Consider the following 27674-nt stretch of genomic DNA (forward strand, 5'->3'; position numbering starts at 1 on the left):
AAAGAAAACTGGACTTAGGGATATTTGGAGTATTGAGATTGGACAGACAATTTCTGCATCTCAATGACCACGATTTTGGTCCTGGAGATTAAGGTCTCAAGGTCAGCATCTATGAGTCAAACGTGGATGTTTTTGTTACATCGAGTTTTATGGACCCCTACACGTTTACAAAAGTTAGATAGCGCTAGATCCAATAGATGCTGGCATTGTAGATTAGAAGTTGGGACGTTAGATCATTTGATTTTTTTTTGTCTTTGTGTAAATGCTTTTTGGAAACTAATTTGGCCCCAAATTAATACATTATTAGAAAATCATGTAGGACTCTCGTATGACACTATATTATTTGGTACAGCAATGAGAACTCAGAGCCCGATTTCTGCAAATAATAACAAGTTATTATTAATATTGACAGGGGTCGCCATGCAACAAATTACTCAAAATTGGAAAGATTATACTAAATTAAACTATACATTTTGGTGGAATTCAGTTTGTCACATATATAAGATGGAAAAGATGATAGCGTTACAACAAGGGAATATTCATAATTTTAAAAAAATATGGGGACCATTGACTATTTATTCTAATGATCATGGGTAGTATATATGTGGGGGTGGGGTGGGGAATGTATATCATTTGGAATAGGATTGATAATAAAAAGGGGATATTTAATTTATCATATAAGAATATTTGATTGTAAAAATAAGTGATATGTGGAAATTGTTTATATTATGTTTAATTCACTTGTTGTGAGATGCAAAAATGAATAAAGAATTATTTAAAAAATACAAACTTTTTTTTCATGAGGTAAGAGATGAGGCAGATAGTTCTGAAAAATATTAGCGTTAATGTTCTTAATATTCTTACTTATCCATATATCACTCACTGCTTTTCCCAGATCACCATGAAAAACCTGTCTACGCACGAGGAGGCCACATTCACCTACAACGACTGGCTGTCCAAGACTCGGGGAGCAAAGAAGTTGTTGACATGTGAGATGACAGCAGTGATAGACGAGGAGGAAATGATGGAGAGCACACTCTACATCATCAACGTTAAAACCACTGACCTTTCAGGTGAGCTCCAATCAGCTGGTTTCTTTCTTTTCACCCAAATGAGGTTTCTTCTTTATTGTTAGCTGTGTCAGCTGTAATCCTTGCTTCTATTTTTTTTTTTTTCTCTCTTAATTTAAGAGGGTCATTATACCCATTGATTTAAGCATGCACGGCTGCAAACTCTTCAAGCCCCAACACCATAGCTGCTTGCAAGACAAGACCGTAATACTTTATTTCTTGATGTTAACTGTTTCCAAGATTGTATCTCTACATTCAAAATTGCCGTATCTGGTTCCTCAGCCTTCAGTGGATTGCATCACTCTTGATGAACCTTACATGAACTATGAGGGCAGAGATAGACAGCATGCGGATGCCCTGTGCTCATTTCCTTTATTTTATGAGGGCATTTTTAGCAAACTGAATTATTTGTTGGTTGATAACTTTTGTCGGAGCAACATATTGCGAGCCATGGAATCGAGGGGTGAAATACTGGCTGGCGTATAGGAAACAGAGAGTGGGGGGTAAATGGACAATACTCGGACTGGAAGAGCATCACCAGTGGGGTACCGCAGGGCTCGGTGCTTGGATCCGTGCTCTTCAACATATAAATGATCTGGATATTGGTACGACAAATGAGGGGCGAACAATGCTAGGAATGATTAAGAAGGGGATGACGAACAGATCAGAGAAGGTTATCGTGCCGCTGTACCGGGTCATGGTGCACCCTCACCTGGAATACTGCGTCCAGCACTGGTCACCATACACGAAGAAAGACACAGTACTACTCGAAAGGGTCCAGAGAAAAGTGATTAAAATGGTTAAGGGGCTGGAGGAGCCGCTGTACAGTGAGCGATTAGAGAAACTGGGTCTCTTCTCCCTTGAAAAGAGGAGACTGAGAGGGGACACGATCGAAACATTCAAGATAATGAAGGGAATAGACTTAGTAGATAAGGACAGGTTGTTCACCCTCTCCAAGGTAGGGAGGACGAGAGGGCACTCTATAAAGTTAAAAGGGGATAGATTCCGTAAAAACATAAGGATGATCTTTGTCACCCAGAGAGTGGTAGAAAACTGGAAGGCTCTTCCGGAGTCTGTTGTAGGGGAAAACACCCTCCAAGGATTAAAGACACAGTTAGACAAGTCCCTGCTGAACCGGAACGTACGCAGGTGAGGCTGGACTCATTTAGAGCACTGGTCTTTGACCTAGGGGCCGTCGCATGAGTGGACTGCTGGGCACGATGGACCACTGGTCTGACCAAGCTGCGGCAATTTTTATGTTCTAATAAAGATGTTTTAATACGTGAGCATTCAGCAGCACTATGGTTTGGAAAGCTTAGATATGGCAAAATCACTGCAGATCCTCAAGTTTGTACTCAGTAGTTTGTATTCATAGGTGACAGTTCATACAGTGCAGTGAAACCTTGAACTTTTCTAACACCGAGCAAACCCTTCACAGTGTCCAAGGAAGGCTAATTAATGATGAAGCTGATACTCAAAAGGTTTGCATCCTTAACTTTTGAGAGTTGGGGGTGGGGGGAATTATTGATGTGGTCTATGGGTTATTTTACTATAACTCATATTTTTTAGCATAAGGCCCATTTTATGCAATGAGATCTACCGTATTTTCACACAGATAACGCGCACCCGTGTAAAACGCGCACACGGGTATAGCGCGCAGAAACCACGATTTTATGTACAAAAACTTTTGTATACCTCGCACACGGGTATACCGCGCATGCAGCCCGACTGTCCTTTCGCCCGCCCCGACTCTCCTCTGGACACCCCGACTCTCCTTTCGCCCTCCCCGCCTCTCCGTGCGCTGTCCCGACTCTCCGTTCACCCTCCCTGACTTTCCGTGCACTGCCCCGACTCTCCGTGCGCTGTCCCGACTCTCCGTTCACCCTCCCTGACTTTCCGTGCACTGCCCCGCCTCTCCGTGCGCTGTCCCGACTCTCCGTTCACCCGCCCTGACTTTCCATGCACTGCCCCGACTCTCTGTGCGCTGTCCCGACTCTCCGTTCACCCGCCCTGACTTTCCGTGCACTGCCCCGCATCTCCGTGCACTGTCCCGACTCTCCTTTCGCCCGCCCGTCGGGTTGGGCCCATGTGCCTCAGGCCGCGCCCCCAGTTGGGACCTAAGGCTCCAGGGCCTATTCTGATTGCCCCACGCGCCTTAGGCCCCACCAGTAGGCGGAGCTTTGGGACGGATGGGCCAATCCGGCCTCATTCCGTCGTTGGCTGCCTGCCGGACAGGCGGGTTTGGCTCTCGTCTGTCCGGCAAACTACCAAAGGTACGGGGAAGTGGGGTGGGGGTGTCGTGGGGGTCGGCCAGGGGGGTCGCGGGTCGGCTGGGGGGGCGGTCGGAGGTTCTTGGGGGGGGGCGGTCGTTGGAGGGATGGGGGTTTGCGTCGAGGGCAGGAGAGCCTGGGATCCCTCCTGCCCGTAATGTAGTGCGGGGTGGCGGTAGGGGGTCGCCGTGGCCAGAAGGGTTTGGGCTCCCTCCTGGCCCGATATTGTCGGGGAGTTGGGGAGTCGGCCGGGCAAGAGGGCTTGGGCTCCCTCTTGCTCCGATCATGGATGCGGGTGCGGGTGGGAGCACGTGCGAGCGGTTGTTCGGGGTGGGGGTGCGAGCGGTCCTGCTGGGGGGGGTGAATCGGGCGTCGGGCGGGGTGGGAACTATGTAAAAAAAATTTTGTATACCGCGCTCACGCGTATAAGGGTATGCGCGGTAGGTAAAAACGCGTATAACGCGCGCGTTATATGCGTGAAAATACGGTAATTACTAATGACCTGGGTTAACAGTAAAATAACAAGTCTTAATGGTAGCCCAGCATTGCTAACTCCCCCCCCCCCCTAAATTGGCCTTTTTGAAAATTTACAAAGGCTGAATTAAAAACATAAGAATAGCCTTACTGGGTCAGACCAATGGTCCATCAAGCCCAGCAGCCCGTTCTCACGGTGGACAATCCAGGTCACTAGTACCTGGCCAAAACCCAAGGTGTAGCAACATTCCATTCAGAATCCTAAAGAATAGCAAGATTCTGGAATCCCAAAGAGTAACAAAAGATTACGGAAACCCAAAGAGTAGCAACATTCCATGCTACCGATCCAGGACAAGCAGTGGCTTCCCCCATGTCTTTTCAATAAGAGACTATGGACTTTTCCTCCAGGAACTTGTCCAAACCTTTCTTAAAACCAGCCATGCTGTCCGCTCTTACCACATCCTCTGGCAACGTGTTCCAGAGCTTAACTATTCTCTGAGTGAAAAAAATATTTCCTCCTATTGGTTTTAAAAATATTTCCCTGTAACTTCATTGAGTGTCCCCTAGTCTTTGTAATTTCTGACGGAGTGAAAAATTGATCCACTTGTACCTGTTCTACTCCACTCAGGATTTTGTAGACTTCAATCATATCTCCCCTCAGCCGTCTCTTTTCCAAGTTGAAGAGTCCTAACCTTTTCAGTCTTTCCTAATACGAGAGGAGTTCCATCCCATTTATCATCTTAGTCGCTCTTCTTTGAACCTTTTCTAGCATTGCTATATCTTTCTTGAGATAAGGAGACTAAATTGAATGCAATACTCCACGTAAGGTCGCACCATGAAGCGATACAGAATCATTATAACATTCTTAGTCCCTTTTTTAATAATTTCTAGCTTTGTTTGTTTTTTTGGCTGCCGCCACACATTGGGTGGAAGTTTTCATCGTATTGTCTACATTGACACCCAGATCCTTGGTAGAGAGAGAGTTGTCACAGAGCTATTTCTCTGTGTCTGCTTTCTGGTGCGTATAAGGAGAAAGAGTAGCTGAGGAGGGGTGTGGGAATGTATCCTATAGAGAGAGCTATATGTGTGTGTGTGCATCCTTGTCTGTATGTATGTACAGTGGCATACTAACGGGAGGGGTGAGGGTAGTCCGCACCCGGGCACTGTCTGGGTGGGGAGCGCCCCCCCCCCCCATTCCTTCCTGAGCCTCCCTGCCATGTGCGTGCGCCCCTTCACTTCCCTCGTATCTCTTTAATTTTCCCGGCGTGAGCAGTATCACGAATTTGCTGCCCACGTTGGTGTCGGCTCTCTCTGACATCACTTCTAGGTCCCGTGCCTCGGAAGCGACGTCAGAGCGACAGCTGACATGACACGGGCAGCAAGTTTGTAATGCTGCTCGTGCTGGGAAAATTAAAAAGGTGCAAAGGTGGGGGCAGGAAGGAGTGGGGGGCGAAGAAGAGTGCGGGGGAGGGGTGCCACCGCCCCAGGCGCTATTCGTGAGGGTTCTGATCCGATCCGTGTCCAGGGGGCTGATTCACGAATCGCCTTCATGCAAATGAGGGCGATCGGAATCACGCCCCCCCAACAACTGCAGGGATCGCTGTAGATCAGGGGTGTCCAACCTGCGGACCGAGGGCTGCATGCAGCCCCGTGAAGTATTTTGTGCGGCCCCGGTCGAGGGCGATGCAGTGTTTTCCTCTGCTGCCCCCTGGTGTTTACTGTCTTGCCGGCTCCCTCCTCTGTCTTGCTGCAGTGTTTGCGCGTTTGTGCGGCCCCAGAAAATTTTTTTTTCGGCCAATGCGGCCCAGGGAAGTCAAAAGGATGGACACCCGTGCTAGTGTAGATGGTGTGCACATGCGCTGGCCCTACGTGCCCGGCAGAGCTTTTTACTTTTTTTCGCGAGCCCGTGGTTTTAACCCGCTTTAAACCTGTGGGTTATAACCATGGGCTTCCACTGCGGGGAAGAGGGCAGATGGGGCAGAGAGCATTTGATCGGGGCAGAGAGCAGGGCGGCAGAAGGCAGGGCAGTCGGAAAGGACCTGAGTGACTGGTCCTCATCAGTTGCTTATTTGGGGATCGGTCAGCCCAGTCCCTCATTTTTTATAGTGAATTGCTGCCTGCTTACATTTGAATGCCGTTCCCCCTCATTTGCATGCTCAGATCGGAGGATGATCGGGACAGAGGTTAGTGAATCGGGTTGGATGGAAATCGGATCGCAAAGGGTCGCTCAGTGGTTGGAACTTGATCAGTGGTCTTCATGAATCTAGCCCATGGTGTTTAGGAGCTAGATTCACTAAAACCCCCTTACCTGTCTGATCCAGTTCCAATCCATGGCCGAGTCTTGCCGGGCGACTGATCCACTAAAGGCTCCGCATGCAAATTACAAAATCGGACACACACCCACAAGCGATCCCATGGATCGCTGAAGACCGATCACGACGCATGCACAGACCATCATTGTTGGCGATCCGCACATGCGCCGTTCTCCTGCACAAGCGAGGTCAAAACAAAGGGGGAGGGGCGGCAAAGTAATGGCAGGCAAAGGTGGACATGATCGAGGGCTGAGCTGGGCCTGATCTCATCTCCACTTCTTCACCGGGACTCGCTGCAGCCTCTTTTTAAAAAGCAAGTTCATGCGCGCCATGAGGGGAGGGGGGAACTGTCCAGTTTACCTGTGGGGCAGCTAGACTACGGAACAGAACACGAAACCCACCCTGACTCTCCTGCTCTCTACCGCCCTCCCTGCAGTGTGGGTTTAAAGCAGGGCTGCACTGCGGGGAAGGGCGGCAGAGAGCAGGAAAGTCAGAGCTGCACTTTTCTCCACAGACGCAAAAGTTTACAACATAAACGGTGTAGTCTAGACTCAGCTTTCAGTTTCAGGTCCCTCGCATGAAAACCCCCTTTCAGAGGTCCTCACAATTATTTTACAGTGAACCTTTGGCCACTGGTGCAGAAAATTCTGCAGTTTTGATACTGATCTTTCTAAACTTGATAGTAGGACGGCCTCGGCGAAAAGGAGGTGGAATTTGGCTAATAGATACAGCTTCTCAGTTTTTCTATTAGTACAAAATGTGTAACTCTGAAACAAGTTCAGAGAGCGTTATACAAATTCAGGAGTTGTATGAAAATCCAAATTATTCTGACCCAAAGAAGGATTGCAAAAAGGCCCTTTAAATGTGAGCCCTGACTCCTTTACCCCTGTGCCCTGAGTACCCTTCAAGTTAGTAGGCAAACCAACTATTTTTAGCGGACGGAGAAGCAGGCTTGTTGCTTGAACAAACAAGGCAGGCGGGGCGGCAGAGAGCAGGGTTTTTTCAGGGCTGAAGGGCTGGTATTTCAGGGCAGGAAAGGTCGAGAGCGACTGTCCTCAGCAGTCACTTGGTTTTGGATCGGCCGGCCCAGTCGGTGTGCCTACATTTTTTTTTTTAGTGAATCGAGGCCCTTCCTACGTTGCATGCCGTTTCCCCTCATCTGCGTGTGCGGATCGGATCGGGTGCGGATACGCTTGGGAGGAAGGTTAGCGAATCGGGTCGAGGTTGCAAAGTGGTCGGGACAGGATCGGTGGGCTTAGTGAATCTAGCCCAAGGGCTAAGCAAAAGGCGGGCCCCCTTTCAGTCTATCTGCAGACATTTCCCAAGGATCAGATACTGTAATGCAATTTCCTAGGATCCTTTGACACCCTAGTCACAGCCAGCATATTAATGCGGACACCATCTAAAACGCAGGTCTATCCTTGGCCGCTGTGACTTAGCCAGCCAGTAATGAATATCAGCTTAGCCGGCTATGTCTTGACTAGCCCCCCAAAAAAGAATATAAATTCAATGCCAGTTGCCAGATATGGTGCTGGCATTGAATTTCCGGGTTCACTATGGCCCGCAGGAGACTGCCAACTATCTCCTGCAGTCTGAATATCAGGCGGAAAGTTCTCAGAATAAATAAGCTAGTTTAGAACTCATCTTAGTGTTATGAGAGGTGAAGGTATGGGGCTCACTTGGCAATCGTAATCAAAATATGACCAAATTTGGGTTAATAGCTAGACAAAATACCCTAGGGCATCTTTTTACTAAAGATTAACGCACTTGTGTCTGCAGCAGGGCCCATGAGAATAAAACGGCTCTTGTTGGCAGATAGTAAGCCCAAGGAAATGTCTGCCTATCTGCAGCATCCACTATCTCCTCCTCTCCCTATTGGCTAAGGCTCTTAACATTTGCATCTCCTCTTCCTATAGGCTAAGGCTCTTTACACCTGCATTGTGATGTCATAGAGCTTTATGGTTATAGAAACATAGAAGTATGATGGCAGATAAAGGCCAAATGGCCCATCCAGTCTTCCCATCTGCAGCATCCACTATCTCCTCCTCTCCCTATTGGCTAAGGCTCTTAACATTTGCATCTCCTCTTCCTATAGGCTAAGGCTCTTTACACCTGCATTGTGATATCATAGAACTTCATGGTTATAGAAACATAGTAACATGATGGCAGATAAAGGCCAAATGGCCCATCCAGTCTTCCCATCTGCAGCATCCACTATCTCCTCCTCTCCCTATTGGCTAAGGCTCTTAACATTTGCATCTCCTCTTCCTATAGGCTAAGGCTATTTACACCTGCTTTGTGAGATCATAGAGCATTATGGTTATAGAAACACAGAAACATGACGGCAGATAAAGACCAAATAGCCCATCCAGTCTGCCCATCCACAGTAACCACTATCTCTTCCTCTCTCCAACAGATCCCACGTGCCTATCCCAGGCTTTCTTGAAATCAGACACAGTCTCTGTCTCCATCACCTCTACTGGGAGACCATTCCACGCCTCTTCCTCCCTTTCTGTAAAAAAAAGTATTTCCTCAGATTACTCTTGAGCCTATCACCTTTTAACTTCATCCTATGCCCTCTCATTTCCTTTCAAATGAAAGAGATTCGACTCATGTACATTTACGCCACATAGGTATTTAAACATCTCTATCATATCTCCCCTCTCCCGCCTTTCCTCTGAAGTATACCTTCTGGTTGCGTCAGAGGAGAAGCTTCCGCCAACACACGCATGCGACTGCACGAACACTCCGGCAGCTTCTAACAAGTCTGAAACCTTAAAAATGCGCTGCGAAGGTAAGGAGGAGGGAGATGCACGGACCGCGCAAGGGGTGCCGAAGCGCAGTGAGGTGCCGAGAGGGAAGGGTGGATGGATGCTGCGGGGACGGGGCGGTGAAGGGGACGGTGGTCCGGTGACAGGGCAGTGACGGCTACAGATTTTTTTCCCCGTGTCATTCTCTAATGGTTTCTAACACACTCTCAATTAACCAAAACAACAGTTATCCGGTATCCACCAAGCCTCATGGGTGTCGGATAACTGAGATTTTACTACACAAGGTTTCAAAGGGTCACACCTGTATTTTTGAAATTACATTGGGTGACTATATCTGAATTCAAAAAAGCTTGAGGCAAGTACATAGGATCTCTAAAGGAGAGGAAGGGTTAGTAAATGACATGGATGGGCGGACTGGATAGGTAATATTGTATCACCTGTCTTCATTTTTTCTTTCTTTCTAGATTATTTGGGGAGAATATGGTAATAACGATATTTTTCTGTGGAAGACGTAACCCCACATGCAGTGGCACAGTGGTGCCCCTTCCTCTCCCTCTTCCCTGTTCGCCCACACACACGCGCCCCCCTTCCCTGTACCTTTTTAACTTCTCCGGCGTAAGCAGCACCCTTTGACGTCACTTCTTAGGTGAGGGTCCCAGAAGTGACGTCAGAAAGAGCGCCGATGCCCACGTCATGCCGGGCATGGTGTCTGCATAAGGCATTGCATGGTGGGAAGGTGTAGTCTGCCTTTAGTTTGGAGGAGGAGAGAGTTGCTATGGAGGTTTTGAACCTCATGCTGCGGCTGTTGTTATATGATAAAATGAACTACGATAAGGTAAATTTCATTTATCTATGTTGAGATAGTTATGTATAAGTTAAACTGTAGAGTATTAGTATAATAAGTAGATGGAACCACGCTAGTAAATTGAAATTTATTGCAGAGGTGAAATAACTCAGTGAAAACCTGAAGACGCCGACTGAGCAACATATCAGAAAGCATAAACTATAATCATTGTGGTAGAGCAACATGAGACTGTGGTAACGATTTACAACACAGCAAGAGACCGTGGGATCATTTTAAAAACGGGACAATGTGGTTTTGAAAGGAACTGAAATGAAAAGGCTTTGTTCCGGTCCAGGTTTTCTGGCCTAACGGGGTATTCCCGTTGAGCTATTTTATAACGAAAGCAGTTGTGTCGTGTGATTTGTTCACAGAGAGTGTGGGTGGGTAATATGTTCTTTAAATCAGTGCGATATAAATATATTCATTATGTGATAATAAAAAATGATAAGGGCAATAGAAGGCTTCTTGAAGTTAGTAGGTGTTGATTATAGGGGATGTAAAAAGGTACGGGAGAAGGCAAGAGGCAAAGAGAGGAGCGAGGGGAAAGAAGGAGGAGTGGTGCACCCTTAGGAAAATTGTGTCTGGGATGGAATCCTCCCCACCCCCACCCTCCCTTCTTTACTACCTTGCTGCCCACATATTTACAATGATGTTCGCGAGACATATTTTACTGCGCGGTGACGTACATTCCAGGTAGCATGCTCATGCACATATGCATGAAAGCTCGCAGGTTTTGAAAACCTTTGACTTTTATTATTTCAGGGGCTGGTACTGACGCCAACGTTTTTCTGATTATCTTTGGAGAGAATGGGAACAGCGGGACCCTGTCTTTGAAAGAGTCTGATAAATCCAACAAATTTGAAAGGAGCCAGATGGATGTCTTCAAGTTCCCCGACATGCTGAGCCTTGGGGATCTCTGCAAGGTGCGAATATGGCACGACAACAAAGGTAACCGGATTCAGTGTACCAGCAGGGGGTCCAGCTGAGCTGGAAAAATGACCATCGCAGTGGTTCAGAAACTGAATTTTGTAGTTTGCAACATGTGTAGGATAGAAGTTAGACGAATACAATAGAGAATGACACGGGAACAAATTTGACCCCGTCCCCACAGAATCTCAATTTCCCCCATCCCCGAAAGTTTTGTCACTGTCCCTGCCCCTGCCCCATTCCTGTAAGCTCTGCCTTAACCGCACAAGCCTTGAACACTTATGATTTTAAAGTGTTTGAGGCTTGTGCAGATGAGGACGGAGCTTAGGCATTGGTGGACTGAGGCATTATGACATCACAATCTGAGCTCTAGATTGTTGCTACTTATGATTTTAAAGTGGTTGAGGCTTCTGTAGATGAGGACAGAGCTTAGGCATTGGTGGAGAGGTATTATGACATCACAATCTGAGCTCTGGAATGTTGCTACTTATGATTTGAAAGTGTTTGAGGCTTGTGAAGATGAGGACAGAGCTTACAGGAATGGGGCAGGGACAGGAAAAGAACTCGCCAGGACGGGACAATGAGTTCCCGTATCATGCTCTAGGATACAAGTAGACAGGTCATAGCTCTAATTAGAAAGTTGAAGCTGGTTACTGCAAATTTGATCATACCATATTGCAAAATATGAAGATGATACCATAGTGCAACATGATATTTTATAAAGTCCATCCAAGTTTCAAGTTTAATTTTAATATACTGACCATTGACGTGCACCTGGCCAGTTTACAATGCTAAAAATGAAAGGTTAAAATAAATTTTTGTAGGGGGGGTGGAATATGAACATTAAATAGCCAAATTACAAATACAAACATGAGCTTGAGGGGAAAGTTAATAATTACATCATTAAAAACAAATTAATTAAAGGGAAGGGGGGACGAGGATAAAATACCAGGAATGGGGATTGCTTCTTAAAAGCGGTTCATGTTTATTTTGCAGACTGTTGGAAAGGAAATATTTAGACGCTATGGTATGCGTCTTGGAATAAGAACGTTTTTAGTTTAGTCTTGAATTTGTCGAGTGAATTTTCGAATTTATATGCCCAGGTCAAGATGACTAAAGTTCCACTATTATCTTAGAATAAGATCTGCTAACATACATTTGGCGAAATGGATGGTCATATGCTAGCCATATGCAGCATGGAACATAGATATCTAAAATATCAACAGGGAGACACAGGAAATTAAACATCTCTGTGGCAGCATATGAACGTCTATGTTATGAATGGCAACACTGACATATGCTGGAACATAAATCGTTATCAGTGGCGTAGTAAAGGGAGAGGGGCAGGGGGTGGACCACCCCGAGTGCCATCTTGGCGGGGGCACTGGCTCCTTTCCGCCCTTCCATGCCATGCTCACACCCTTCCTTTCCCCCCAACTCCGTATCTCTTTTAACCTTCACCAGCATGAGCAACTTTTCCGGTCTGCTGCTCACGCTGGCCTGGCTGACCTCTGAAATCACTTCCGGGTCGGGGACCAGGAAGTAACAGAGGGAAAGCCAACGCTGGCACAAGCAGCAGGCCAGCGAAGCTCCTTGCGCTGGCAAAGATTTAAAAAGGTACTGGGGAGGGAAGGGAGGGCGCAAGTGTGGGGGGGGGGGCGGGGAAGGATCGGTGGGGCAGAGAGGAGGGCATGGGAGTGCCACTGCCCCGTGTACCTCCTATTTCTCCTGAAATTTTCACAGAGCCCAATATGCTTGCCAGTTTTGACTTGGAGGAGGGGGGACACCATCCACTGGGGATGATGAAGGTGGCCTCTCAATCGCTCTAGTGCAGTGATGATCAAAGGAACACTTTTCAGATAACAGGTCCAACTCCTGGCATCCTTTTTTTTTTTTTTTAGAAATAAATGTCTATTTTTTGGATCCACCTTAGTTCTGCCCACAACACAACCAGACCATGCCTTCATGCCATATGGCTATTCTTCAATTTTAAATGTCCATGTTTCAGCTTTATAAAATAGTCCCATCCCTAGTACTAGGTCTACTGGACTACTGCAACTCCCTCTATCTGCCATGCCCTGCCAACATGCTAAAACAGCTTCAGACTATACAGAACACCTCTCTCAGACTGATCTACTCCCTGAGAAAATATGACCACATCACCTCTGCCTACCTAGACTCTCACTGGTTACCAATTCAAGCCCAAATTCAATTCAAACTTTACTGTCTATTTTTCAAAGCATTAAACGGCTCTGCCCCCTCCTACCTAAAGAACCGCCTAAATCAAATCCTCACCACTAGACAAAGAACCCTGACCCCATTTGCCTACCCTCCACTCAAAGGTACTCAGCGCAAGAAAATGTTTTACAGCCTTCTTGCAACGCAAGCAGCGAAAATCGACCACTCCATCTCCAACCTGTTGACAACTACGAGCGACCTCAAAACATTTCGAAAAGAAATCAAAACACTGTTATTCAAAAAAATTTATCCAGATACCTTAACTCTCCCCCTCTTTCCTCCCCTCTCTGGTAAAATTCCTCTCCCAAAACCTCCACTCCTTTGGTAATCTTTTCCTCCTCAAATTATCTACCAAGAATAGTTCCCTAAAATGTAATGCCCCAAGAAATGTACAGCTATCTTAACTGTTATCTTGTTTGTAATTGCCTAGAAATGTCCAATCATCTTTATTATCTAATTCGCAAGTGCTACGGAAATAATCCAGCTATCCTATCTCATTTGTAACCAAAAATAATTTTTACGTCCCTGGAATTATCCAGCTATTTTTACCCAATGTTTAACCAACAAAATTGTAACGTTCCTGGAAATGTCCAGTCAGCTCTTTTGTAATCCGCCTAGAACTGCAAGGTACAGGCGGAATAGAAGTCACTAATGTAATGTAATGTAATGCAATATAACTTAGATGTCTATATGTGAAAGATTTCTAAAAACTATTTTGTGGACGTGCAAGATATGAAAGGCACTTCTCAAATAAGCACTCTAGTATCATCTGATACGTGCCGAACAATTTTCTACATTCAATCTGACACAAATTATTTGGAGCAAAACCCCACATAAAATCCAACAAAGAGAGAACAAGTACGGAGCGGGATAGAACATGTCAACCTTGGGAAAAACAAATTTTTATTTCTATAAAGTCAAAATAAATACAAGAGCACATAAATAAGAACACATATAAAAAGTCATATGGACGTAATGTCTTTATAATGATTCAACATGGTCCGTGTTTCGGCCCCCAGGTGGAGGCCTGCATGGGGGGGGGGGGGGTCTGTTGGTCTGAAAAGGATACACCACTAGGTGTCACTCTAGTACTAGGAATACAAACTTTCAAAATTCTTTAAAAATACTAAGAGCATTTGAAAGGCTCATAGAAAATCCGAAGGACGAAATAAACAGGTACACAATGGAGTGACACCTAGTGGTGTATTTTTCTCAGACCAACAGATACACCCCTAAGGCAGGCCTCCACCTGGGGGCCGAAATACGGACCGTGTCGAGTCATTGGCTGGATCCTATCAGTATAAGGACATTACGTCCATAGGATTTTTTATACATGTGTTCTTATTTCTTGTTGGAGGAGTTTTTTTAGCTCTGTCGTGGACTTTGGAAGCTTGCTGTGAGAAATTGATGAAAAGAGGAAGTTTATACAGCACCAGCGAATCTCTACCAGTAATGTTCTCTGGGCGCCAGAGCTAAGTGTTTTTTGCTTCTGCTTTTTTCAGCTCTTTTGCAATATAAATCTTTATAACTTATAATTTATTTATGAAAAAAGATTTAAAAGATTAAAAAATATATGTATAAATTTACTGTGCACAGTAGTGGGTTTTTCCCTCTTTAGATCTCTTAACATTGTGTTGCGGGTGTGATTTTTTTTGCCAATGACAACAGAATGCCAGCTAGAGGTAGCCCACTGCTGGTGAGTGACATTTTCTTGTAATATTTTGTTTAGTTGTCACTACGATAGTGTTCTTGAGAGATGTTTAAATACCTACATAATATAAATGTGCATGAGTCGAGTCTCTTTCATTTGAAAGGAAGCTCTGCAATGAGAGGGCATAGGATGAAGTTAAGAGGTGACAGGTTCCGGAGTAATCTAAGGAAATACTTTAAACTTCTCCCACGTGAGCAGCAAGCTTACGTCGGTGTCAACTCGCCCTTTGACGTCACTTCTTAGGTGAGGGTCCCAGAAGTGACATCAGAAAGAGTGCCAATGCCGACGTCGCACCGGGGATGGCGTTTACATAAGGCAATGCATGGTGGGAAGGTGTAGTCTGCCTTTAGTTTGGAGGAGGAGAGAGTTGCTACGGAGGTTTTGAACCTGATGCTGCAGCTGTTGTTATATGATAAAATGAACTACGATAAGGTAAATTTCATTCATCTATGTTGAGATAGTTATGTATAAGTTAAACTGTAGAGTATTAGTATAATAAGTAGATGGAACCACGCTAGTAAATTGAAATTTATTGCAGAGGTGAAATAACTCAGTGAAAACCTGAAGACGCCGACTGAGCAACATATCAGAAAGCATAAACTATAATCATTGTGGTAGAGCAACATGAGACTGTGGTAACGATTTACAACACAGCAAGAGAACGTGGGATCATTTTAAAAAACGGGACAATGTGGTTTTGAAAGGAACTGAAATGAAAAGGCTTTGTTCCGGTCCAGGTTTTCTGGCCTAACGGGGTATTCCCGTTGAGCTATTTTATAACGAAAGCAGTTGTGTCGTGTGATTTGTTCACAGAGAGTGTGGGTGGGTAATATGTTCTTTAAATCAGGGCGATATAAATATATTCATTAAGTGATAATAAAAAATGATAAGGGCTTCTTGAAGTTAGTAGGTGTTGATTATAGGGGATGTATAAAAAGGTACGGGAGAAGGCATGGGGCAAAGAGAGGAAGGTGTTAGATGCGTGGAACAGTCTCCTGGCAGAAGTGGTGGAGACAGACACTGTGTCTGAATTCAAGAGGGCCTGGGATAGGCATGTGGGATCTCTCGGAGAGGGAAAGAGATAATGGTTTCTGCGGATGGGCAGACTAGACATCACAATGTGGTTGTAAAGAGCTTTAGCCTATAGGAAGAGGAGATGCAAATGTTAAGAGCCTTAGCCAATAGGGAGAGGAGGAGACAATGGATGCTTCAAATGGGCAGACTAGATGGGCCATTTGGCCTTTATCTGCCGTCATGTTACTATGTTTCTATAACCATAAAGCTCTATGACATCACAATGCGGTTGTAAAGAGCCTTAGCCTATAGGAAGAGGAGATGCAAATGTTAAGAGCCTTAGCCAATAGGGAGAGGAGGAGACAATGGATGCTTCAAATGGGCAGACTAGATGGGCCATTTGGCCTTTATCTGCCGTCATGTTTCTATGCATCTGCAGATTTTTCCAGAATCCATGCCAATTTAGTTGAAAATCTAATTTTAACAGGTTTGCAAGTTCTAGTTCTTTGTACTTGCCAAATAATGACTAATAGAGTTAAGCAGTTGAATGTGATGGGAATGTGATCGTTATGAAAAATACATCAACCCTCCTAAGGCTTTAAGACACAGAGAACACGCAAGTACATATGATCCCTCATATTATAAGAACAAACACTGCCATCGAAAATCTTTGACCTGGGGGGGGCCGCCGCATGAGCAGACTGTTGGGTGTGATGGACCACTGATCTGACCCAGCAGTGGCAATTCTTATGTTGTTATGTTCAAAGAAAGTTTTGTAAAGTTTTTGCTCCAGTAGCCAAATTCATTATAGAACAACTGTTATAAAGTGATATCTCTATACAGGCCTTTTCTTATTAGAAACCACTGCCACTTGCTGTTAAACCATGGCAAGGCAAAGTATGCCAGGGTCATTTTGTAGAATCAAGAATGGAGATGCAGTGTATCAAAAATTCAATGGCAGACGATATGATGCATGACCTACTTCTACTGGAGCACTGGCCTAGGTCCTGGCAACTCAGTTTCAATGCCAAAAAATGCAAAGTCATGCACCTGGGAAACCGAAATCCATGCAGGATTTACACCCTAAATGGCGAGATCTTGACAAGAACTGAAGCAGAAAGTGACTTAGGGGTGATTGTCAGGGAAGACATGAAGTCTGCAAATCAAGTAGAGCAAGCTTCATCTAAAGCAAGGCAAGTCATAGGTTGCATACGCAGGAGTTTCGTCAGCCGTAAACCTGAAGTCATTATGCCACTGTATAGATCCATGGTGAGACCGCACCTGGAGTACTGTGTGCAATTCTGGAGGCCGTATTACCGCAAGGATGTGCTGAGACTGGAATCGGTCCAGAGAATGGCCACCAGGATGGTCTCGGGACTCAAGGAGCTCCCATACGAGGAGCGGTTAGGGAAGTTGCAGCTCTACTCACTCGAGGAACGTAGAGAGAGGGGAGATATGATCGAGACATTCAAGTACCTCACAGGTCGCATCGAGGTGGAAGAGGATATCTTCTTTTTCAAGGGTCCCGCGGCAACAAGGGGGCATCAGTGGAAAATCAGGGGCGGGAAACTGCATGGTGACACTAGGAAGTTCTTCTTCACCGAAAGGGTGGTTGATCGCTGGAATAGTCTTCCACTTCATGTTATTGAGGCCAGCAGCGTGCCAGATTTTAAGGCCAGATGGGACCGACATGTGGGATCTATCCGCAAAGATAGATAGGGAGGGTCATTGGAGTGGGCAGACTTGATGGGCCATGGTCCTTATCTGCCGTCTATTTCTATGTTCTATCTTTCCAGGATTCTAGAAAAGACAGTCCATTATTATCCCAACTTTGCCTCTAAGCATACCATTAAGTTGCCAGCATATAGTAACCTAGGGGCCCTTTTACTAAGATGTACTAAAACGTTGCTTGCACTATGACTAGCGCATATGGGTTTCCTGCAGGCTGAGGCCATTATAAAATGGCTGCATTTTGAATTTTCTCTATTAATGGCCCTTCGCTAATGGCCATTAGCTAAGGAGCCCTTACTGACACCTATTTTCTAGGCAATAAGGACCGGATTCTGTAACTGGCGCAGATAGAGCTAGTCAAGTTTGACCTAGATATATATATATATTTTTTTATTATTATTTATTTAAAAGGATTTCATACCCGCTTATACTTAAGTGGCTTACAACAGTACAATCATAATAATAAGACATCCATACAAGTAACATACAATAATGTCTATCTCCATACAATTAAATTCATATATATATATACTGTATATATATAAGGGTTCTTCAAAAAGTTTCTGCACTGTCGTAATTTCATGGGAAATGGTTGGGCAGAAGAAGTGGTAAGAGAGCGTGTGGTAGAATCCAATGGGGAAAACGTATCACAAAACACTCCTCTTGCTTTCTGAAAAGCCTAGAATACTAATCACTAATTACTAATAGTGTTTAAAAAAAAAAAAGTGTGGAAACCTTTTGAAAACCCCTCAGATATATATGTATATAAAGAGGATAAGGCCTGTGGTAGGATCTCTGGCTACTACTACTATTTATTATTTCTATAGCACTGAAAGGTATATGCAGCGCTGTACATTAACATACAAGACAGACCCTGCTCAGAAGAGCTTACAATCTAATTTAGACAGGACATTACAGGGTTGGGGAGATTATAGTTGAGGGAATGATACAGTGGGTCTAGGGACCTGTCAGCAGTGAGTGGGAGTTAGGAGTTGAAAACAGTTTCAAAAAAGCGGGCCTTTCGCTTGGATTTGAACACTGCCAGGGACGGAGCGTGACATATTGATCCAGGCAGCCAGTTCCAGGCATACGGTGCTGCAAGAAAGAAGGGGCGGAGTCTGGAGTTGGCAGTGGAAGAGAAGGGTGCAGGTAAGAGGGGCTTGCCCGACGAGCGGAGATCATGGGGGAGAGCATAGGAGGAGAGATATCGGAGGGCTTCAGAGCGAATGCACTTGCAAGTCGGCAAGAGGAGTTTAAACTGTATTCGGAAATGGACGGGGAGCCAATGAAGTGACAGAGGCAGAGAAGTGACAGAGGCAGAGAAGGACATTTTGTGCTTCAGCTCAGCTTCTAAGCAGTTAGAAATGAATACTCTCATAGCCCGGTTTACTATAGGGAAACTAATGACCTTATAAGTGCCCGTGTCCATCTGTCTCTCTCATTTCCATCTGTTCCCCCTATTAACTTTTACACCATTCATCCAATTTCATTCAGATTTATGCCATAGAAACAGAAAATGGCTGCAGATAAAGACCATATGGCCCATCCAGTCTGTCCATCCGTATCAACTATAATCTCTACTATTCTTTCTTCTCCATTAGAGATCCTTTGTGCCTGTCCCATGCTTTCTTAATTCAGATACGGTCCTTGACTCCAGTGCCTCCTGAAAGACGCCCCTCTCCTCAGCATTTATGCCACCGGATTATTTAAAATGTTTCTATCTTCCCTCTCCTGCCTTTCTTCTACAATATACACCTTCTGGTCAATATTCAAAACTATTTAACCAGCCAGAAGTGGCCACTGACTGGTTAAATCACTTGTTTGGGGCTATCCACTAATTTGCAGCAGCATTTAACCATTTATTGGCGCTGAAAACTAGCAGTTAGCACCTACAAGAGGGCACCCGCTCAAACTCAGGGGCGGAAAATTTCGTGGCGACACCAGAAAGTATTTCTTCACAGAGAGAGTGGTTGATCATTGGAACAAGCTTCCAGTGCAGGTGATCGAGGCAGACAGCGTGCCAGACTTTAAGAATAAATGGGATACCCATGTGGGATCCCTACGAGGGTCAAGATAAGGGAATTAGGGCATAGACAGGGGGTGGGTAAGCAGAGTGGGCAGACTTGATGGGCTGTAGCCCTTTTCTGCCGTCATCTTCTATGTTTCTATGTTTCTATACATGTAAGCTGGCTATTTTGGGAGAGTTCCAGGGATGGAGTCAGCACTTGACAGGTTAAATGTCAATGTTTAGCACTTAACCGTCCGGCAGGGCTGCCCGATTCACCGATATGAATCGATTCATTTTCCCCTAAAATCAGACTCGCTGATTAAGTGAACAGCTCCCCCCCCCCTCTAAGCGAGGCCTGACATACCTCCAGGGCCTCCTAAACCCACAGCAACAGCAGCGGCAGTGGACAGCTAGCAGATGCAGGTCTTGAACAGGCTTGTTCGCATCCTGCCCCCCACCGGGGCCTTCCGTCTGCCCTGTCACTGATAATGCAGCAGAAGGAAGCCCTGGCGGGGCAGGCTGCGAACAACCCTGTTCAGAGCCTGCGTCTGCCAGACCTCCCCTGCCATTGCTGCTGCTTTAGGAGGCCCAGGAGGTATGTCAGACCTCATTGGGGGGGGGGGGAAGGCTCGGTCCAGAAGTGCTCCACAGGGGAATGGGATGGACAGAGAGCTGCCGCACAGGGGGATAAGAGGGAAAATCAATTCAAATCAAATCTATTCAATAGGCTGAATCAGATTGAAATTTTTTTACCTGAATTGGGCAGCATTACTTGCCAGGGTAACTGCACAAATGGGGGCTGCATAAAACGCAGTCCTATTTTTATGTAGCAACCCATGGCCAGTCAAGTTTAAATATTGTCAACCACTATGGTCCGTATTCTACAAACAGCGCCTTAAGCTGGGTTTTACTAAATGGTGGTAGAGGTTTTTAATGTGGGCTGGTGAGGTAAATGCTCCGACGCTCATGAGAATTCTATGAGTGTCGGAGCATTTACCTCGTTGGCCTGCGCTAAAAACCTCTAGCGCCATTTATTAAAAGGAGCCCTTAATTGGTAAAAGCCATTTACAAAGGTTTTAAACATTGTTTAGAAAAAAAAAAAGTAGGCGCCTACTGGCACCTTGAAAAATGACACCTTCATCGCGTCTACGGAGGTGCCTTAGAACATCTAAGGTCAAAGTAGGCGTGGTTAATGCTGGAAACAACCTTAGGCTTTCTACGGTGCCTCGGTAGATGCGAACCTCATCAAAGGTAGGCGCCGGAAATGCAGGCCTTTAAAATCCTGGTGTACATTTCTGCCGATTCTGTAAACGGCGCCATTGCATGACTGACATGCAATCAGCAGCCATTGTTTAGGTGGCCGCCAATGACGGTGCCGTTTACAGAATCCAGCCAGCACCACATCAATTGAATATTATTCACTGCTGAAGCCCAGACATGGCTCGGCATTGCATATCCAGGACGAATGCTGGTGGGAGGTCAGCAAAACGCTCACCGCTGTCAGCCGACTATTTATGCAATTGAAATCCTTAAATCTGTCCCTGTTAACAGGTCCCGACATGGGCCATGTTTCGAAAGTCTTTATCAAGGAACCCGAAAGTTCAACATTGGACCGATAAACAGCATGCAATTGATGTTCTCCGCTTTTCCATTATAGATGTACCTGTTATGCAGTGGGGGGGGGGAGAGATTTGGCCCACACATTGTGGATCCGGGAACAGCGTTTTCATCTTTAAGTTACACACCTTACATCCCGGAGGATTAAATAGTGAGTTAGAATGGCAGGCATTCTCATCATTTCCACCCCCTCCGCTCATGTCTGACAGTACGGAGGTCTCAGCTGTTCTGCACATCTCCCTTGGCACGACGGGATGACGTCATCATGTCTTTTTAAATCCTTGTCAGCGTCTTTGTAGCCGTTACATGAGGGCAGCAGGAATGCAGCAAAGCAGATTTCATCTTGAAAAATCTACATATGACAGGCGTCCACTCTTCGTTGCCTTTAAAAATCTTTTGTTAGTGTACTATGGTGCACTTTGTACATCAGGGGTGCCCAAAGTCCCTCCTTGAGGGCCGAATCCAGTCGGGTTTTCAGGATTTCCCCAATGAATATGCATTGAAAGCAGTGCATGCACATAGATCTCATGCATATTCATTGGGGAAATCCTGAAAACTCAAGGAGGGACTTTGGGGACCCTTGTTTTACATAATATGGTTGCGCAAACAAGGTCTAAATTTTGGTTTTAAACATTTTTTTGTTTGACAGAACGCCCTCGATCTCACAGCACCTAACCAGCGTGGCAATTTAAGTTACTTTTTGGTTCCTTGATAAAGACTTTCAAAACATGGCCCATATGGGGACCTGTTAACACCCCCCAATCTCCCCATTCCAATCTCCCTTCCCAATTGCAAATCCCACCAACCCCAACCAACCCCTGGAGCATGGACCCTCTACCTGCCAATATCCCCCTCCCCCCAGGATCTACCTGGGGGTCACAGTGCTACCACAAGACTACCACTAGGTGGTATCCACTTGGCACAGTCCCAGTCAAGGGGGTTACTCCCACCATGGATCACTGGACCAACATTGTGATCCCTGAGTAGATTCTGAGGGATTGTGGATGGGAAGGAAGATTAAACAAGGAGCAGGAGGGACCAGAAGAGGGTATGTGTCAGAGGGATTGAAAGATATGAGATGCGTGGGGAGGGATCAGAAAGCAGGGGATGAGTTGGTGGAGGTGCCGCCATGGCAGCTCTTATTAGAACAGTTACACTACCAGCCATGCTATCAGCGGTCATGACAGCAAGATATTTTTCACCACCAGCCACTCCCCTGCTCCGTCTCTGACATGCCTGCCCACCGATAACAAATTAACCTCTTGTAAGAGTAGCCCCCATTGTGTAAAGGATAGTTTCTCTGTGCCAGGAATGTGCAACTTTTCTTCACTGAGTAAGTTAGTTTCTACCATTTGAAGTGCTTGCAAAGTCCTGACGTGAGAATTTCTGCTCAGGTTGCCCTGTTCCAGGCTGGAAATTTTGAGATAGTCCTGGATTTCTGACCACCCCATCCTGGTGCATTATGGGACTTGCAGCATTGATTTTTTGGGATACAAATTCAAAACCAGGACTGTCCAAAATATCCAGCCTGGAATTAGGTAGCATGACATCTCTGCTAAAAAAAAAAAAAAAAAAATTACGAGTGCCCCTCTATATCTCAATGACCCTTCTCCATTTTGTCGCATCCTCTCCCAAGTCTCTCTTTAGCCCTGTTTCCCTGAAATAGTTGTTTGTTTTTTCTTTAAGTCTAAATTTAATATTTAACATGAGCTGTAGCAGTAACCCTTGGAGAAACATTTTACTACATCCTACGATACTTTATAAAAAAAGGTTGTGTGTTGTTATTTCACTAATTAGAACCAAAGGGACAGCAGGTCTCTCATATATCTGTAGCTACTGTGCTGTAATGAAGAGCTTTACAATGAGGGAAAATGTTTTATTGCTTCTGCAAACATGCACCACACAGAGGCAAACACAGTAGGGTGGGAGAGGTGAGATGACTGAGCAGGCAAACTCATTTTAAGGGAGAAAACAGTAGGCATCCCCCCACTCCCCGGGTTGTTGGCCATTTTGTTTTCATCGCATTGTGTAAGGAGGTTGCCAACACTCTTTCTACAGCAGGCTCCCTCTTCTGTGGCTCACATTTCTTTCAGAGAAAATTTGTTAGTTCTGTAGGTTGGAATCTACTATAATAAAATGCTAAGCGCGCATGCGCACTCTTACCGGCGTGTTCCGTGATCCGTAGGTCCGTGGCCGGCAGGAGTGCACTTGCGCGAATCCTCAGGACAGTCTCTTCTGCACCAGTGCTGTGCCAATTGCAGGGTTTAAAAGCCACGGCATTGCCTCCACTCAAGAGCTGCACCAGCGTCGGAGAAGGGTTCCATGCTGGTGGGGATCATGAGAGGAGCCGCTGTGGTACCTGTAAACTTAAAAAAAACAACTTTGGAACGCGGTAAGGGAAGGGGGGGCCGATAACGAAGAGGACTCCAGCCGCGAACCACCGCGGCACCTTTAAACTTTAAAAAAAATTTTAAAAATGGCACGAGCAGACAAGACCGCGGGAAGGGAAGGGAAGGGGGGCCGACAAAGAAGAGGACTCCAGTCGGAGCCACGAGGGAGAAACTGGGCCTGCCTGCCTGCGGGGAACGCTATAAGGAGGGGGCATGAAGCAGGCTAGACCACGGGAAGGAAAGAGGGAGGAGCCTGTGTATGTCCTGTGGGTTGGCGCTTGCTGGTGTCCGCTGCTGGTAAGGGTTTGGGGGTGGGCCGCGGGGAGAGAGAAGCCAGTTCCTGGAGTGGGATGAAGCGAGCAGCCACCAGTGGCCTCGGGCGAGGGGGTGCTGTTTTTGGGATGTGCCGCGGGGGGAGAGAAGCCAGTTCCCGGGGTGGTGTGGTGTGGAAGCCAGCAGCGCCAGTGGCCTCGGGGGGGGGGGGGGTGAAGGGGGTCTGTTTTTGGGATGTGGAGCAAATCATCCGAGTTTCCCTTACTTCTTATGGGGAAACTTGCTTTGATATACGAGCGCTTTGGTTTACGAGCATGCTCCTGGAACGAATTATGCTCGAAAACCAAGGTACCACTGTATTACATTCAATTGTACATGTGCAGGTGTGTTTTTATTCTGCTTTGCAAACTGCATATAACTTAATGGTACTGAGGTATAGAAATGAATTTTTATATTTTGTTATTCTGTCCACTGTTGAAAAGGGAGAACAAAGGAAATATATCCACAGGAAACTGGAATATTTTGGGGCTCATAATCGAAACAGAAAAACGTCTAAAAACCGGCCTAAATCGGTACTTGGATGATCTAAAAGACAAGTCGTCCAAGTGCCGATCATTGAACCAGGTTTTAGACATATTTAAAAATGACCTAGGCCTTCACAGTGCTGCTGAACAACCAGAGCTAAAAGGGGCGTGTGAGGAGGAGTGTCGAGGGCGGGAATTGGGTGGGACGTAGGCCGTCCTAGACTTAGTCGTACTGCATGTATAACCGAAAGTTTTACGACACTGCCTAGACGGAACCTGAACGTTCAAACTTAGGCCATCTAAAACCAGGTCTAAGACACAAGAAGGTATCCAAAGTGACCATATAAGCACTGCTGACACAAAGTACAGACCTTCACACACTGCCGAAGTCATCATTGACTCCCCCACCCCCAAAAAAATCGTAATAACAACTTTACATATCTGCCTCCAGAACATCAGCACCTGGCAGCCTGGCATAGGAAAGCCTAGTAGAGCTGCACAGAGGTGGCTTAAGTGGTCTTCGGGGTGGGTTAGTGAACCATGGAGAGGAGGACCCAGGCCCATAAGCTGCATTCATGGTGAAAAATGAGTACCCCCAAAAACCCCCGAAAACCCTTTTGTACTGCCATATAAGTGGCTCCTGCAGCCATAAGGGCTATTGGGGTGGAAGATAGGTGGGTCTAGTAGATTCTGGGGGTGTATTTGGGGACTCACCATGACCTATAAAGGAGCTGTAGTGAGATGTTTATGTGGGACCCTTTTTGTGAAGTTCACAGCAGTGCCCTGTAAGGTACCCCACTACTCTGGTGCCATGTCTGGGTGTCCAGTCCATCACTTTTCTGGGCCCTCCCGCGCCCAAAAGGTCTTTTTCTAGGCATTTGTGACTTGGATGAATTTTTGAACAAAATTAGGGTATAAAGATGGACAACTTAGCGGTCTGGCCGATCAGATGGCTGGATGTACAGTTGGACGATTTAAAAAAAAAAAATAATAATAAATATGCTGGATGTACTTTTCAAAAATGGACCTTTTCCCGTGTCTGATTATCGATGACAGACCAAAACGGACTTAGACGTTTCTTTTGATTATGCCCCTCCACGGCTTTATGGTGTATTAGTTTTAATATACTGCCTTATGAATCAACATCAAGGAGGTTTACAATAGAGAGTTGCACGGGGACAGAAATCCAACCCATCCCCGCCAGGATCCTCTCTATCCCCACCCGTCCCCGCCAGGATCCTCTCCATCCCCACCCGTTCCCGCTAGGATCCTCTCCGTCCCCACCTGTCCCCGCAAGGAATTACCTCCATCCCTGCCCGTTTCCATAAAAAGCAGCAATTACTTCTGACAGGATCATCAATTCCACAGTTTCTTATGTGTTTGCGCTGCTGTTTTCCTTGTGGAATCTCTTTGGTGGAACCCTTTTTTTATTTTCTGTTCAGATAATTAACTTATAAACCCCCTCTTTTACTGACGTGTCCATTATATTATATGGACGAACCCTGCTTCCAAAGCTTTCCATCCCCGTGGGAGTCCCGTTGGCTAGAAGGGGGTCCCCGTGGGAGTCCCTTGGGTTAGGGGGGGATTCCCGCGGGACCCGCGGGATTCCTGCGATCCCCGTTCCCGTGCAGACAATAAAATAAATAAAAATATTTCACCCATTCAGTTTGCTAAATGGCATTTGAAGATAACTTAGAACATTTAGTAGGCTGTCCTAAGTGGTCTGGATAAGTTATCTGGATAGCAGGCTGATTACCACGATCCAGCTAAGTTATGGCTCTGACCGTCTTAGCCAGATACTCAGCACTGTCACTGTTCAAATAGTGGTGCTGAATATCTAGATTTTTATTTTTTTAAAAATCTCTGCAGCTGGAGTTTAAATAAAACTACAGCCCATAGACACCTTTATACAATCTCAATCTCTATCTCTCCTTTGACTGTTCCGACTTTCGCTGACTCATATACTTCTCACCTACACTTTTCTTCCCCTCTATTTCTTTTCTCTCTTTTCCTTTCACCCTACCTTGCTACTGGGTTATTTGTATACTTTTATTATGGCAGAGCTTTATTCTCTCCCAGATGCATATATACAATCTTGTTCATCTCCATGCATCTTTTGTTTGTTATATTTTGCATTTTACTATAGACCATTGTCTGTACTTTTAAAATTCAATAAAAATTTTGAACTTAAAAAAAAAAAAAGAAGAGAGGAGGCTTGCTGGGGGACGGGGGACGAAATGGGGCAGCAACAGAGGTGGAATGGGGTAAGGCTAGATGCGGAACGGGGTGGGGTTATGTGTCTGGGGTTTTCTTTTTCCAAAATTTGGTAACCCTAGAGAGGAGGAAGGACTGTATTCATGAAAGCGACAAAGATTAACTTTAGCAAACTATCAACAAATTAGTACTAGGCCTGTGGTGGATAAGTTGAAGCACTGCTGAAGACTTGCTGTTCCCCCAGCTTCATCTCTGAACCTGGTAGAAGGTTAAAGTGCTGCTGGGAAGGGAGCATAGAGTTCCATCATGTTCTACCCCAGGGGTGTCAAAGTCCCTCCTCGAGGGCCGGAATCCAGTCGGGTTTTCAGGATTTCCCCAATGAATATGCATGAGATCTATTAGCATACAATGAAAGCAGTGCATGCAAATAGAGGGCCGGAATCCAGTCGGGTTTTCAGGATTTCCCCAATGAATATGCATGAGATCTATTAGCATACAATGAAAGCAGTGCATGCAAATAGAGGGCCGGAATCCAGTCGGGTTTTCAGGATTTCCCCAATGAATATGCATGAGATCTATTAGCATACAATGAAAGCAGTGCATGCAAATAGAGGGCCGGAATCCAGTCGGGTTTTCAGGATTTCCCCAATGAATATGCATGAGATCTATTAGCATACAATGAAAGCAGTGCATGCAAATAGATCTCTTGCATATTCATTGGGGAAATCCTGAAAACCCAACTGGATTGCGGCCCTTGAGGAGGGACATTGACACCCCTGTTCTACCAACTCTATTAAATCATGACAAAAATAAGCTTACCTAATATTTTCTCCTCCATTTCAGCCTTACTAACATTTAAGGGTGACAGAATTCAAGTATAACCTTAAGCAAATGCACCCCTGGTGTGGTAGCTGAACGGTGAAATGGCTCACTTGTTATCAATCATTTCAGCCGCCGATTGTCAGATCTGCTAAGGTCAATTTTCATTTCATTTTTATGCTGACTTATCGTGTTCAGTACTAACAGAGCTTCACTGTCTGAAAGCAAGGTTTACGCTTCACTGACTATTGAACAGGCCTCTCTGTAAGTAAAAGTACATTTTGTATTCCAATCGATTGAGTCACATGTTAGAAACCTCAGCACTTTAATTAACAATGATTAAGAACATCAGCATGCCTGCTTGGTGTGATGTTATGCCGATGTGTACTGTTATTTCTGTGATTTACCGGATGCCTATAATACATCTGGCCACCGACTATCCACTCGCACCTGGACTTTCTTACCAC

At 45.6% G+C, this 27674-nt stretch overlaps 1 protein-coding gene across 1 annotated transcript in view; it reads left to right on the top strand.

Moving 5' to 3' along the window:
• LOXHD1 (lipoxygenase homology domains 1) overlaps window positions 1-27674 on the top strand; it is a 485723-nt gene that overhangs the window by 412314 nt on the left and 45735 nt on the right. The window contains exons 41-42 of the mRNA XM_033935008.1: window positions 896-1073; window positions 10504-10689. Coding sequence (XP_033790899.1) covers window positions 896-1073; window positions 10504-10689 — 364 coding nt within the window. The remainder of the gene's footprint in view (window positions 1-895; window positions 1074-10503; window positions 10690-27674) is intronic.

This window comes from Geotrypetes seraphini, chromosome 1 (assembly GCF_902459505.1).
Source record: "Geotrypetes seraphini chromosome 1, aGeoSer1.1, whole genome shotgun sequence".
Lineage (NCBI taxonomy): Eukaryota > Metazoa > Chordata > Amphibia > Gymnophiona > Dermophiidae > Geotrypetes > Geotrypetes seraphini.